Source organism: Tiliqua scincoides, chromosome 2, assembly GCF_035046505.1.
Source record: "Tiliqua scincoides isolate rTilSci1 chromosome 2, rTilSci1.hap2, whole genome shotgun sequence".
Taxonomy (NCBI): domain Eukaryota; kingdom Metazoa; phylum Chordata; class Lepidosauria; order Squamata; family Scincidae; genus Tiliqua; species Tiliqua scincoides.
Window position 1 is genome coordinate 237,608,964 of NC_089822.1, and position 15,161 is coordinate 237,624,124.

The following is a 15,161-nucleotide window of genomic DNA, read 5'->3' on the forward strand; positions in this document are numbered from 1 at the left end:
GCAGGGCTCTCCGCACCCAGGGACGGCTGCTGCAAGGACTGGAGGGTGCACCCCAGTCCCTGCAGCCCCGACAGAAGGAAAAGTGGAGCGATCGCACTCCGCTTCCGTTTTAGCAGAGGCAAGGTGCTATCGCCCCACTCTCACTTTCCCTGACCAGGGGAGCCCTGCCAAAGGTCACGTAGGGCTCCCCGCACCCCCGGCAGGCTGCAGGAGGCTTGGGTAAGTATACCCAAGCCCCTGTAGCCCCCCTGAGCAGTGCGATCCTGGGGATCGCACCACTGCCTCCTCCCTGCCTGCTGGCTGCCCCCGGCCCTTAGGGGAAAGAGACCAGGACCCTCAGGCTGGGGCGTCACGACGCCCCAATTTGAATACCACTGCAGTGGCGGAATGGCAAAGACTGCTGCTGGAGAGATAAAATTGCCCCAAATACTTAAAAATAGGAGGAAAAGATCAGGGAAACCAATGGGATTAATCATAGTTATTTTCAGCTTTTCTTGACTTGAAACATTTTGAGTGTGTGTGTGTTTTCATTTTTATCATATTGGGGAGAGTTTAAACATCAGGTAAGTTCATCTATATCCCCAATTACAACTTATTTCATAATGAATAACTTCAGATGAGAGAGACCATTGATAGGGAATATTCAAAGATGGGGAACACACTGAATATTGTGAAATTATGGGTTTTCTTATAAAGCGAGACAGAGACAGGAATCTATCTCAGAAATATATGATACAGTGTTGTCTTCGGTGGATGGCATCCTCTGCCTTCAAATCACAGAAGAATTGGACAAATGTTTACATATGCCCAAGATTTTTCTGTGCTATTGGCCAAGATGACTATGGAAAACAATGAGTGCCTCTTCTCTGAACATTCCAATATGGAAGAGTGTGTATCTACTACACAGAAAGACCTCATACGTGCATCTCCACTGTATTTATACATTAATCAGCAAACCTGTATTCTGAGCAAGAGATGCCTGTTGGCATGTTCCAGTTTCTTCTGTCTATTCTCTAGTTCTTTTGTGCGTTGCTGTTCTCGTTGCAGCTTACGGATGTAGTCCACAGAGGCCTTTAAAATAGTTCCCTTATTCCAACGCATGTCCCTGGAAGAGTTACAAATCATTAAGTCTGTAAGAAACCCTGAACAGGGGAAAAATTGGTTTGCAATGCAGTAAAACTACTTATGTAATGTTATATTTACATAAAACAACTACAGGTGGAGTCTGTTTATCTGAAGATTTTACATCTGCGGATCTGGCTCAAAATGGGTCCCCTGGACCTGCATTGGGCCAGACTCAGGCCCCATCTGAACCCTCTGAAAGGGACCAGAGCTGTGCTCCAGTCCCTTCCAGAGGACTTTCTGAAGCCCTCAGAAGCAGAGGGTAGACACATGGGCCAATCGCAAATTTATCTGCAAATTTTGAAATCTGGGAGGGGTCCAAGAACTGATCCCCACGTATACACCCTACCTGTACTGTGCAAGTGAGAAAACATAACTTTGAGTTTATTAAAAGAAGAAAAATAAATAGCTTTCCAACACTAGGGGGAGCAGTAGGTTCACTTATTGCTTGGTAGCTCACAGAATGTATTTTGATTCCTATAGCATCTGTGGTATCCTGTCTAAACAAAACCCTTAACGCTGTGACTTACTAAGGCTCAGTTTCATCTTTGTCTTTTTCTAGCCAATTCTGCTGATCTGCAGCACAAATTTGCCTCTTCCCCCTCAGTGACATCTGAAAACCTGATGACTTGCCTTTTTAATCCTAGCTCATTTAAATATTTTAGCATTCAAAAAACAGAATACAAAATACATTTGGAAAATAACAAACACTAGTTCCAAATTCACTTCCAAATACAGAAAATGACCTGCTGATCTGTTTCAATGGAGATTGGAGTAACAGTCAACTATAAGTACGAGTTGTTGATCTGTAGTTCTGAGTTTTCTCCATTGTAAGCTGAGATATGCATTACAATCCCTATAAAGAGTGGCTCAGGACACATCATGAATACGTGAAAATTACACAGTGACATCCCTCTTCTCTCTTCCTCTTCACTCACTCTATGGGATATATCACCACTTACCCCATGTCATCACTCATCATGACACTGTGGATTCTACCCCCTTCCTCAGCCAATGATGTGGAATGGGCACAGAAATACACAATGTAATTGTGTCTCCACACAGGATAAGTGACATTAGAGTTGAGTGGGAGAACTCAGCAGGAGATGCCATTTTCTGCACCATCCTGGTCTCTTGTACCATATAGTTACAACCGCACCTATGTGCATATTGGAGATGGTCTGAAGTCACACAATGTGCTCATCTAGGCCTGATTAAAACTTGAATGGGAAACCATCTGCTGCCTTGATTTCCATGATGGAAGGAAAATGGGATATGAATGTAATAAGCAAGTGAAAATATTGTCACCCTTTTCTTCTAATCTAAAGCACTTGGTAGGTCTACATTCTGGACCAACTTTTTCTTTTTAATATAGGAGAGACAATTCTCATTTTTGCCTTTGCTTGCCACCATGGGGAAAAAACAAAAAACAAATCCAAGTTAAATTATTAGATAGGACAATGGGAACAAATATGTCCTAAAAATATTGAGGGGGAAAATATATAGCTAGCAATGCAATAAGCTTTGCTACACATTCAATCCTGTAAGAATAAACCAAAAACTTGAAGTGTTCCAGCTAAGCGGAAGGAATTCATTTCTCCAAAGCAATCCTTTTCCTACAATCATTTGTTCTATGACAGCATGGTACTTACGGGTCATTTGACTTGGGTATCAAGGTGCCAAGTTCCTTTATACGATCATTAATATTGAATCGTCTTCTTCGTTCAACTTTTAAGAAACCAACACAAATGAGTTATTGCTAGTGGTGTGAAAGCAAGCACACATCACAGTGCTCTTGCAAATGGCAGCCATTGGCGTGACAATCTAAAAATTTTGCAGATCTGAAGAGTAGAAATGATTGATTGCCTGCCTGGCCCCAAAGTCCAGCAGAGTCAGAGAAAGAAAGAACAACTGGGGAAAAAACACAAGTTCTGTTCACTACACTGTCACATTTCTTTAGAACACAGGAAAAACAAAAAAACTTTAGAGCCATACTTATTTTTTTTCCCCCAGCACATAAATCCAAGTTATTGGGGAATTCTGCCTATTAACCAGATTGTCATCCTTTTCCTAAGAGATAAGAAGGATACTAAAAAGATATTCTTTAGAATATATAAACCAAAGAACATAGAGTTATTATTCTTGACTTGTTTATCATCCATGACCAAGCATGGACCAGACAGATCTTGTTTTGCTTTGGCCACGTACCCTATGTTTGCTAAATCACCGACACACTCTTTCTGGTAACGTTTCCAATTAAATGTAGCCCAAATTTAAAACTGACTTTTACCAAATTCTAGTTTGGCACATGCGCCAGTGAGTTCAAACATCAAAACAAGAAGCAAAAACATATATTGTTTTTAATGCATTTAAGCAAATTCTGCCCAACATTGAATATATGCAACAGGGATCAAAAGTGTACACCTATGGGCTGGGCAGAAACAGGTTAAGATGGGGACAGAATGCTTATAATAAATATCCTATAACAGTGTTTCTCAAACTGTGGGTCGGGACCCACTAGGTGGGCTGTGAGCAAATTTCAGGTGGGTCCCCATTCATTTCAATATTTTATTTTTAATCTATTAGACTTGATGGTATGTGACTGCATTTGGGGAAATGCAAAAAGATCTGTACTTTTAACAAGCTACTATGTATATGCTTTTAAAAATGATAGCCAATGGGACTTACTCCTGGGTAACTGTGGGTAGGACTGCAGCCTAGAATTATTAAAAATTTTCTTCCTTGATGATGTCACTTCCGGGCATGACATCACTTCTGGTGGGTCCTGACAGATTCTCATTCTAGAAAGTGGGTCCCGGTGGGAGAACCACTGGCCTATAATATACTAAATGTGGGTCAAAAACCTCTTTTGCAATCTTCTGAGTGGAGTGTCCTACACTCTATCATAACTGTGAGAGGCCCATCCCACTATCAGACTTGTGTTCCAAGACAGCAATAAAAGGATAGACATATTTCAGTGAACTAACCGCAGTCATATCAAAAAATACAGGAATGAGATCCAACAGAATGAAGCGTTATCCAACAGTTCTTTAAAATAAACTGAAATGTGCAAAATATTGCATGCAACATATTTAAAATGTGCATTTCAAGGTCTTTTAGGAATAGAAGCATTCAATGCATTTTTATTTGGGAGGCCCTTTTACTGTCCCAGGATTACTGCGAGTAAGCACTGGAACTTCAAATGCACACACACCACAGAAACAGAAGAAGGTTGTGCAATAGACATGCATTCCTTTGCTGCAAGGTTTGTGCAGGAAGATTCCCAGAAGTTGTATGACTGGCAACTGCCAGTTCTCAAATAGGCATCTAAATCATAAAGAAGCCAGAAACTTACTCAAATTGTGATTGTCTTTCTTTTGTCTCTCTTTGGCCAGTGCTCTTGCCTCAGACTCTGTGGGAAATACACATGCTATGCATGTTAACGAAGTAGTTAGAATTAGAGAAATATATGAAGGGCAGCATCAATAAACCGAACATTCACATGTCTCTGTCATACGCCATTTTACATGCACTATAGCTTTACAGTTTCACCTAAACTCTGACTCTGCATCAAAATAATATCCCTGGTTCCCCAATGTATATTATCCACATGGATGTGTGTTGCTGGGTCCATGCCAGGCAAGTATGACCAAGACCTGTCTCAGGCTGCTCTTGCTTGAGCGGATTGCAAGAAAGCATCCGGTTCTTAGGTAAAAAGCATCAGGCCTTTTGGGTAAAAAGGTCAACTTTGGTTCACTGAAGCAACAGTCCTCCCCCACACCCCTGCTGGCTTGTGACAAGACTTGGGAAAATCCCAGGATGGGCTGCACCTTGCTCAGCCATTCTGTTCAGATCTACCAGCAATGACACATCCTAGGAGCTTCCTGGATATGAGATAAATAGGACCATTTGTGGTCACAAAAATGTGCTCTTAGCCCCTGGTTTCTCTCAACAATTTCATCTGCCAATTTAGACATCTGGCAACTTATGCCACTCAGGATATAGGTAAGCAATTAAGGACACAGGTAAGCTCCTTTGCATCAACAAAGGAAGGCAACACAATAAGAAATACCTATTCCCCTCTAACTGTACATTTATCTCCCAATAAATTATATTGCTACAAATCATCCTTATCAAATGCCAGTCCACTGTGTGTGAGCACAGAGACTCCTGAACACACATTCTATTCCCCACGTGCCCCATGTGTTCCTGTGACTGGACATGCTCTGACCCATGCAACTCCCTGAAGTGCTTTTTGTATATAATTGAATATTATAACATCATGAAGCCTCACTGGCTATGCCTCTAACACCTAAGTCAGCCATTTTCAACCACTGTGCCATGGCACGCTGGTATGCCGCGAGTGGTCCACAGGTGTGCCACAGGAATTTGGTGGAAGGTCATTTATTAATAGGGCCAATTGGGAGATGTGAGCCCCCACTGGCAGCATGGTGTGCCTTGTCAATTGTCAAAAACCTGTTGGTGTGCCTTGAACATTTTTAGTGCCTTATCGGTATGTCGTGAGATGAAAAAGGAAAAATCAGTGACCTAAGTACTGATGCAGGTGTATGATAATCAAATTCAGAACAGTAGCTTTCAAGGCACTAACAATGATTAGTATGTAGTGTTGGCAGTGGCTCTCTGAGGTTTCAAACAGGAATCTTTCTCTGCCCTTCCTGGAGATGCCAGAGACTGAAGGTGTAACCTTTTGTTATGCAAAGCACATGGACCTCTACTGACCTATGGCCCATCCTGCTAATTCTTATTCAGACTTGTCTAGGGACCAATTTAAACATTCAAAAAGACTGTTCCATTTCTTAATGCTAACATAGAATCCAAACTTGCCTTTAAAAAAAAAAAAAAAAGTCCCTGAATGGAGCAAACCAGCAAGTCATAATGAAGAGTTCTTTCCTTGCTTTCTCATCAATGATGCAAGTTCCAAAACTTATTCATTAGGCCGTAATACACTGAGCCACTTTGAGCCTCAGATTTATATTAGTGTAATCTTATTGTTAATGGGATTCCATCAGCAAATGGAGTGAAATCTCTGAAATCTCTTTCCTACAAGTTTTAAGGTGACTTCAGATGCTATGTTCTTCATCAACAGAAGCTGCAAACTCAGAAGTGAAATGGAAAACATCTTTGAGATGAAAATACCCCCTTTTTACAGAGGATTGGAGTACTCCATGTCAGTAGCTTTGGACTAGCAGTAATCAGCATGCGGAATAGTGTAATGTAGATTTGGTCTGTGAATGATGCTCATGCTGGTTACCCACAAAAGCACTATGACCACTGGGGTAAGCTGAAGTCTGACAGGGTTCTAATGTTGCTGCTGATAGATTATAACTCATAGGTAAGTCCTTCCAAAGGGAGTAACATATTAATAACATTTTTACTTTTGGCTTCTTCTAACTTAGGATACAGAACATCTAACAGTGCAATCCGCTGCATGTTTACTCAGAAGTAACAGCCCGATCCTATCAGTGACTACTCAGAAGTAAGGCTGATTGAGTTCAATGGGGCTTACTCCTAGGAAAATGTGCATAGGATTGCAATCTCAGTTTCACTTTGTTCAATGGGGCTTACTCTCCTGTAACTGTGTTTAGGATTGTAGCCTAAGTCTGCTCCATGAAAAGCATTACTTCCTACAAGTAGACACTATGGAATAACGCTAATGGCCTTTTTCAACTACCAAAATGGAACAAAAAAGGCTACGTGTGCGGGAGTTAACTAGTTTATGAAGGTCAAGCATGCAAGATGTATAGTGCATCTTTTGTGCTGGCCACTCTTCAGTTGTGTTCCAAGTTAGGGTAATACAGGGCCTTTTATTATAAAGACAAAATAATGAACAAATGCGGCATCTTCCTTACTGATGCTGCAAAAGAGACAATGGTGCATTATCTTTGCCTACTGCGACGCTTTTTTCTTCATTAAATATAAAAGGCAAATACTATACATTACTGGAGTCGTGTTCTGGACTCATATGACTTGCCCCATCCATTCAGAGATGCAATCGCAACCTCTTGCAATGTGACTAGTACAATGAACTTCCTCAGAGAGCTTGACATTTCACGTTTCAACACAGCATCATTTATTTTCAGAGTACACTATGTGAACTGCTTAGGGATATGCCTAACCTTGAAAAACCTAACACACACACACACACACACACACACACAACACCACTGATCTAACAAACAAGAATCAAACTGTGTGTCCCCCCATTTGCTACTGTTCTAATCAGTAGTTTTTCATGTACTTCTACATATAAGAGACAACTTGCCTGTTCTCCTGTTACCAGTAATTGTGTCTACAACTGTGTGATTAAGAATAGCCAGTTACTGTACACCCCAACCATAAGCCAAAAGCTTCCTTTTCTTTGTAGGCTTCCCACAGGCATCTGGCCAGAATGCCAGACTAGATGGACCTCTCATCTGATCCAGAAGGGCTATTCTGAATAGTAAGTTATTTGAAAATACTGTTCTTTAAAATATTGTTCTCAATTACCTGTGAGTTCCCTTTTTATGTTAGGAAGGTTAGCTGGGCAGGAGTTGCTGACGTTGAGTCCTGGGGGAGGCATACTTTGGTTGCCATAGAGATCCACCAGATTGCCAGAGACAGGTAACTGGAAAGGATTAAAGAAGATATGAATTGTTTTCCATGTTTCTTGAAGAAGCTCACAGTCTGGAAAGTCAAAGTAATATTTACTAGAACTTTCTGTACCACTGCTTACTTCCAAAAAACAGATGGGCCCCTTTTTATCCATGAATTTGGACTCTTCTGATTGTGCCTGGGAGGCTTTCTGAGGCCCAGGGAGGCCATGTGCCTCTGGGTCTCAGAACACCTGCAGGAGATGTTGGAAAGGCATTTCCAGGTTGGTATCCATGTGGGGGAGGGGGTCTGCGAAAGGATCCCCTGTGGATAATGAGGGCCAACTGTACAGTTGTACATAAGCTGATTAAGTACCGTTAGTGGATATTAATATGCTTGAAGTGTGTTCAGATACAGCAGGGGTGTCCAAAGTTTTTGGCAGGAGGGCCACATTGTCTCTCTGACACTGTGTCAGGGGCCGGGGAAAAAAAAGAATCAATTTACATTTCAAATTTGAATAAATTTACATAAGTTTACATAAATGAATATATTAAAGATGAACTTATATGAATGAATGAAGGGCTTGCAATAGCTCAAGGCTATAAAAGGTCTTGCACAAAGCAAGGCTGGCCTTTCCTTTGCTGCCACTGCTGCCTCACAGACTTGAAACAGCAAGCAGTGGAGGGAGCCCTCATCCCACGGCTCACGCAAGAGGTCAAATAGTCGCCCTCATGCTGAGAGCAGTTGCATCGGGCCAGTGTGGGCTCCAACAAATCACTGGAGGGCCAGAGACTCATTGGAGACTGGGAGCTCTCTGAGGGCCGCATTGAGAGGCCTCAAAGGCCGTAAGTGGCCCCAGGGCCGGGGTTTGGGCACCCCTGAGATACAGCAACATGTCTATCATGGTATTAACAGACATGGGCAGCTTGAAACACATAACTTCAATTCTGTGATAATTAACAACAGTCTATCTTATATATACTGTCCAACATGAACTGTAAAACCCTAACAAAAAACCAGTTTTTACTATATATGTGCCATTTTCTATTTCAAAATAGATCAAACTAATCTGACTGATGAACTGAATTATTTTTGCGGTAGCGAAAAAAGCCACAACAAAAATTGATAGCATCTCATTTAATTATTCACACATAAATGGCAACTTCAGCATTTTCTGCTGATGCTTGAATAGCAATTTAGCACAGCTACCAATGTCGGGACCAGGGTCTAATCTTTTGAAATAGAACAACATAATCTTTGTTCTTATATGTTTCAGGCTGGCCGCTTCCTCTGATGAGATTTTGTATACCTTTTGACAGGATCCCCAAAACTCATTACTGCAAATATTAAGAGTGAGCATACAGTTATTAACAGTGAGACAGGCACAGCAGTTCCTAAGCAAGGTTAACTTATTGCATGTTAATATATTGAAATTACACCTTGTGTAGCAAAATACGTTATGTGTTTGGGCTGCTTGTTTCAAGTACATAAATCAAATGACACTTGGTTTTATTCTGGAATTCAGTCCTACTACTTACTATCACTTGTAGGGCAGTAGAGCATAGACTACTTATAGTAGGCTGCAATCCTAACCACACTTTCCTGAGAGTAAGTCCCATTGAACAAAATAGAACTTACTTCTGAATAGACCTGGTTAGGATTGTGCCCATAGTTAGCTAGGTTTGTACGTATTATCATACAAGGATGCTTGCATAAGATACAGTAGTTTTAACAAACCACTTTGCCAAGTAAAATAAAGTAGCAAAAACACATTGAAATAGCTTAGCAACTACAAGCTGCTGTTGTTGTTGTTATTATTGTTATTATTGTTATTATTATTATTATTATTATTAACAGTATTTATATACCGCTTTTCAACAAAAAGTTCACAAAGTGGTTTACAGAGAAAATCAAACAACTAATGGCTCCCTGTCCCAAAAGGGCTCACAATCTAAAATCCATAGGCAGTGCAAAAGACCTGCCAAAATTACAGAAAAGCCAAAGGCATAGGCTGAAGGACTCATGGTAAGGAGACAGTCATGCGCTATTAAATTATTAATTAATAATAAATTAGAGTACTAATTTTGCATGTACGATCAGTATGCAAAATGGCATGTCTTTCTTAGGCTGGGTGAAATAATACATGAAAACATTAAAAAATGTTCACTAAAGAAGGCATCCAGTAATATATGCTTGGTCACGATTTTTAATAAATTTTACTATCATGCTTAGTACATTCTGAAATATAGGTATTGAGTCACAAAACATCAGAAAACTAAAAATGAATGAATGAATGAGACAATATAAACTGAAGTACCGTATTGGCCATTTGTAGGGCAGGATCCATTAAACCAAAGATTTCTTCATTATAACTTGATTCCAAGCTGATTATGTCATCAATTACATCATCCATCTGGAATGGGAGGTAAACCATGGAAGAAATTAAAATAAGATTGAACTTGTGTTATTAATCATCAGCCTAAACACAGAAAGGAAAAACACCCAGTAGTACACCCTGGGCTTTCTAGCCTTTGGAGGTTTTTCGGAAGGTGAAATTGTGGCCTCGAGTTCAACTTTGGCAGGCCACATATGGTTTAGCACCTGCCCTTCTCAAGAAGAATAAGAACGGTGAGATCAGTAGCTGTATGAAAATATTAGAACTCTCTCAAAAAAGTCACAGCCTTCTCTCGAGACTGGAGATACGCAAATTGCTGAAGCCCACTTCGATAGAAGGGAAGCATTCTTTCCCAGTACATTAGAAATAAACGGTTTCTCATTGGAACCAATCGAGGCTCAAAAAGCAGCACCTCTCTTGCTTAATGAAGCTTCATTAAAGGGCTGCCCCTTGACAAGGGGGTGAGAAAGATCCCCATGGGGGATCCTCACACATAGAGGGTCTCTTGTGGGAGGTTGCCATTCTCACCATTCCTTCCCCAGCAAGGGTAGGCCTTCAAAAAGATTCTTGATGCCAAACAACAGAGAATTTCTCTCCTGTTTGAAGGGTATTCTCCTGTTTAATAGAACCGGAGAGCTCCATTGCATAAGGATACACGGCACAGTGGAATTCTTTTCCACTTGGCTTTTAATGTGAGCAGAGAAAAATTCAGGGACTTGTAAATGTCATCTCTCCTTGATTGCAATCTTTAATGAGCTCCTGAAATTTGTTTGAAAGACTTTTGCCAGCATTTCTGAGCATTACTCAAGACTGCAATGTCCAGTATTTGTCGGGGAAAATCATGTTGAAATAATTAAAACTGAAGTGGGCATATGCCTGCAGGAGCAGACAAAGGATATTGGTTTCTATTGAAAATGCCATATATTACAAAACTTGGCACCCCCATCTTTATTGACTATGAGAATATGCACAAAAGGTTGTTTCCAATATGGAAACGTATTCAAAGATCTTTAGTCAACTCAGTCAGAATTGTATTATACCAACCCGGAAGCTTCATTTGCAGTGACGAGCTCCATTCTGCAAAGCTCCCACGTGTTCAATGGCTTATCCATTTACTATTATGGAAAGGCCATCTCCATCAGTACCTACCCATTGTAGTTGCAGAGCTATCCCTGAATTGCTTTTGGCAGCCCCTTTCAGCACAGAGTTCTTAATTGGACATTCTGTGTTGAACCTCTTATGTCTAGAATAGTAAAGTTTTAACATTTCTGGCACATACTAGTCTCAAATATCTCTCTCTCTCCCCCCCCCAATATATTAAAATAAGAAATTGAAAAATGTTATGTATGAAATGACCCTCAAAGTATTTCAGAAATAATTATATTATTTACGATCACATATTATGTAGTTTCTCTTAGCAACACTAAAAATGGGATTTTGCTCCTCCTTTCAGTCCTGGGTCATCCAGTACCTGCATGCATGATGCGCGAGGATGCGTGTTCAGAGTCTGGCATTCATTCTCTACCCTGCTGCTTTGCTCTTCAAATTTATAAAAGCCCTGTAAATATAGACATTAAAAAGAAAAGAAAAACAAAAGCATGAGCTGGTGTTCACGGTTAAGGCGACTTTGTTTAGAATGAGCCAGTGCTTAATGGCATATCAGGTAAACATTTTAACACACTTCCCCACTCTGAGAGGTTAATTAGATACATACATGAATGATACAAAGTCATAGTAAGAAGTTGGAGATACGTTACTGTTCACTACTAAAAACAGTCGAGCGAGCACAAGCCCAGAGGCTTGAAAAACTCCGTTTCATTAGGTAGGGTCACTACTGACTCCTTCCCAGTCTCTGAGGGTCAAAGTACATGTTATGCAAGTTTACTAAAGTCTTATTTAAAGCTTAAATGAAGTTGCAGATGCCGAACTTGTCTCAGAGTGCAATGCAGACTTGGAGTTAGGCCAGCACACTTGCACTGACTTTCGGGTATTGTAAACACATTTGCGCTACTGTGGGATGTGCGTTGGCCTCCCTGTGCCAAATACAGAAGCATACCCAGTGAGTTCACGCCGGCCAAGGGTGGCGGGTGCAGAGTATCAGGAGAGGGTGGAATGGGAATGTTTTTGTGTGGGGAGGGCAGCCAGAGGTGGAGAAGAGGGTGGACCAGTGAGCAGACTGGATCTGGGAGGGAGATGGAACCGGCCGCTGAAATTTAGGCTGAATCCTATCCACACTTTCCTGGGAGTAAGCCCCATTGACTCTAATGGGACTTACTTCTGAGTAGGCATGTGTAGGATTGGGCTGTGCATCTCCTAGTATAGAAGACAAATCAGCTTCCTAACCAAACCCTTATCAGCTCTGATATATTTTCATGGTCTATTTTTGTTTTCCCCACCAGCTGCTGGAAAAATTTAATTAAATTAAATTAATAAAGGGTTCAAGCCTATCCAAGGAGAATGGGAGAAATGGCTAGTTGGATTGGGGTCCACAGGGGTGTGTGTAATGTTGGTCAGACTGGTTGTTCACAAAGTTCATTTGATAAAACAATTCTATTGGTATGCTTACAAAGTTAAAAAATGAGTCTTCCTGGACCAGACAAAATCTACCTACTCCACAGCATCCTGTCTCCAACAGTGAGTAGCAGCAGATCATTTATAAAGCATGTATAAAACATGTACCCCTGGGGGTTAGGGGATAAGAATAGGCCCTCAGTGTGGCTGTACTTGTCGTAAGAGGCGACTAAACAGCCACTGGGTAGATGGGACTTGTTAGCCTGGGAAGACAGCTCATCTGGGAGAAGGAAAACTCTGATCCCAAACCTCCACTGCCTTGTGGCTACATCCAGTTATGGAAAAGGCTTCAGGAGTCAACCTCGAGGCAAAATCTGGAGCCGGAGTCCCTGAGGCAGTTCATGGCTGAACACAGTCACGTTCTGGCAACTCCTGCGACGCCGCTGGAACCAACCATATTGGCCTCTGCCTTTCCATTGGACTATTCCAGCGACATGGAGAGGGGGGATTTGCTGCATGGGTAACAGTCTATCCTCCATATCTACTTTACCCAGGCTTTGCGCACTGGAGAGGACACTCTGTTCCGGAACCACCATTCAGAGCGCGATACCATAGTCTTCTGAGACTGAAGGATGCCAACATTAATATTGCTGTGTATTAATATTATATTTTTAAGATTTGCATTTAATTGATTATATGATTAATATAATTAATATTAATATAATTAATATTTCTGGCCACTTCCTGCGTAATGATGTCACATCCAACCCTCAGGAACATGATGGGGAGTCATGGCCAACAGCCACGGGGGTCAAGGGAGCCACTGGCCGGAAAAGTTTGAGTACCACTGCATAAAAGGGTAATTTGTTAACTCACACAAAGATTGCATGTCTGTACTTTATTGAACTGTTTAAATTCCATCATCTTTCTTATGCTTCAAATGGTCCAACTATGTGCCAGAATGCAGCCAAATAGTATTTGTCCTACCAGGCTTCTATAGTTCAAATGCTAGAATTCAGACGTCTATGGTTAAATTGTGAGAAAACTGTTTCAGTCCGGTCTTTAAAATATCATTGACTCTTTTTCTGGTGCTACAAGACTGATCTATGCTCTGGAACTTGTAAAAAGGTGACTGTATTGAAAGACTGAAGAGCTTCAAAATTACTCTTCAGGCTAGGTGAATGGGCAACAGAATGACAAATTAAGTTCAATGTAAATATAAAGGGAAGGAATTTTATTCAAGGTCTCTGATCTCCCCAGTGAGCCGATTTTTTTAATTTTTAATTTTCCTCTTTTGCTTAGAAATGGGCTATGTCAGATGCAAGGGAGGGCACCAGGATGCATGTCTCTTGTTATCTGGTGTGCTCCCTGGGGCATTTGGTGGGCCACTGTGATATACAGGAAGCTGGACTAGATGCGCCTATGGCCTGATCCAGCGGGACTGTTCCAATGTTCTTATGCTTAAGTTATTGTGCTCCCTACTTAGCAAATTGATTCCCCTGCTTTTGATTCCTTGCTTTATTAAATAGTTCCTAATTCTCAGAAGAGCCTTTAAACAGGGCCTTCCAGTTTTTGTGGCAGGTATTCTTTTGGGGGGTACTCCAAAATCTTTTTTGACTACAGGCGTCAGATGCATTAGCTACACCATTGCAAGGCATGCACACTCATGCCTTTATTGTATGGGGTCAAGATCAGTCAGAAATATTGTTTGAACTGTCCCATGGTGAATAATTCTCCTGAAGACATTGGTACAGTGTGTAGCAACAGTTAAAAAAAAATGCAAATTGCATGCTAAGGATTATCAGGAAAGAGAATGAGAATAAAACTGCCAGTTTTGTAATTCAGTATGCTGCTGCATTTAGAATACAGTTCTGGTCACCCTGTCTCTAAAACGGTAAACTAGAACTTAAAATGTAAGTGCAGCACTTAAACGATCAACAGAATGCTGCACCTTTCCTAGAAGAAGACTCTTATAGCATGTGAGGTTTTCTTTTGTTTTTTTGGTATACAAACATGCTAAGACTATAGAGAACACAACTGATATTTCCAAAATTAGTCATGGTATAGAGACAGTGGCGAGAATGACATTAGAAAGCAGGACCACTTAACGGGCACTAGATTCAGGATAGGATCTTTTCACAGAACACAAAATTAATTTCTAGATTTTGCTGCCACCAGTTAAGGTGAGGATGGCTTTACAAGGGTACTAGACAAATTCATGAAGGACAAGCCTACCAACAGCTACTACCCATGATAGCCAAATGAAATCTCTGTTTTCAGTGCAGTATACCTCTGAGTGCTAGCTGCTGAGAAAGTGACAAGAAGAAAGGGCTGTTTCCTTCTGCACCCAGATGATCAGCTTCACAGAAGCATCTGGGAAACACATGAATAATTTAGGAAAATAAGATCACTTTCTTTCTAAGGGTGATGTGCTAAAATGCACCGGACATACCACATAGTATAATGAGCATTCTATTACTTTAAGCATAATTTTGAGGCTCAGCCTCCCAACTTTTCTTTCCTTTTCTAGACTTCGTGTCCT

At 41.0% G+C, this 15,161-nt stretch overlaps 1 protein-coding gene across 4 annotated transcripts in view; it reads right to left on the minus strand.

Annotated features, from left to right (window-relative positions):
• Positions 1-15,161, minus strand: part of MITF (melanocyte inducing transcription factor) — a 174,354-nt gene that overhangs the window by 8,091 nt on the left and 151,102 nt on the right. For 3 of the 4 annotated variants that reach the window (XM_066613351.1, XM_066613355.1, XM_066613354.1), the window contains exons 4-9: positions 11,580-11,666; positions 10,031-10,126; positions 7,630-7,747; positions 4,478-4,552; positions 2,775-2,850; positions 958-1,105 (exon numbers count right to left, since the gene is read on the minus strand). In XM_066613351.1, the coding sequence (XP_066469448.1) occupies positions 958-1,105; positions 2,775-2,850; positions 4,478-4,552; positions 7,630-7,747; positions 10,031-10,126; positions 11,580-11,666 (600 nt within the window). The remainder of the gene's footprint in view (positions 1-957; positions 1,106-2,774; positions 2,851-4,477; positions 4,553-7,629; positions 7,748-10,030; positions 10,127-11,579; positions 11,667-15,161) is intronic. The other variant, XM_066613352.1, reaches the window with a different exon arrangement.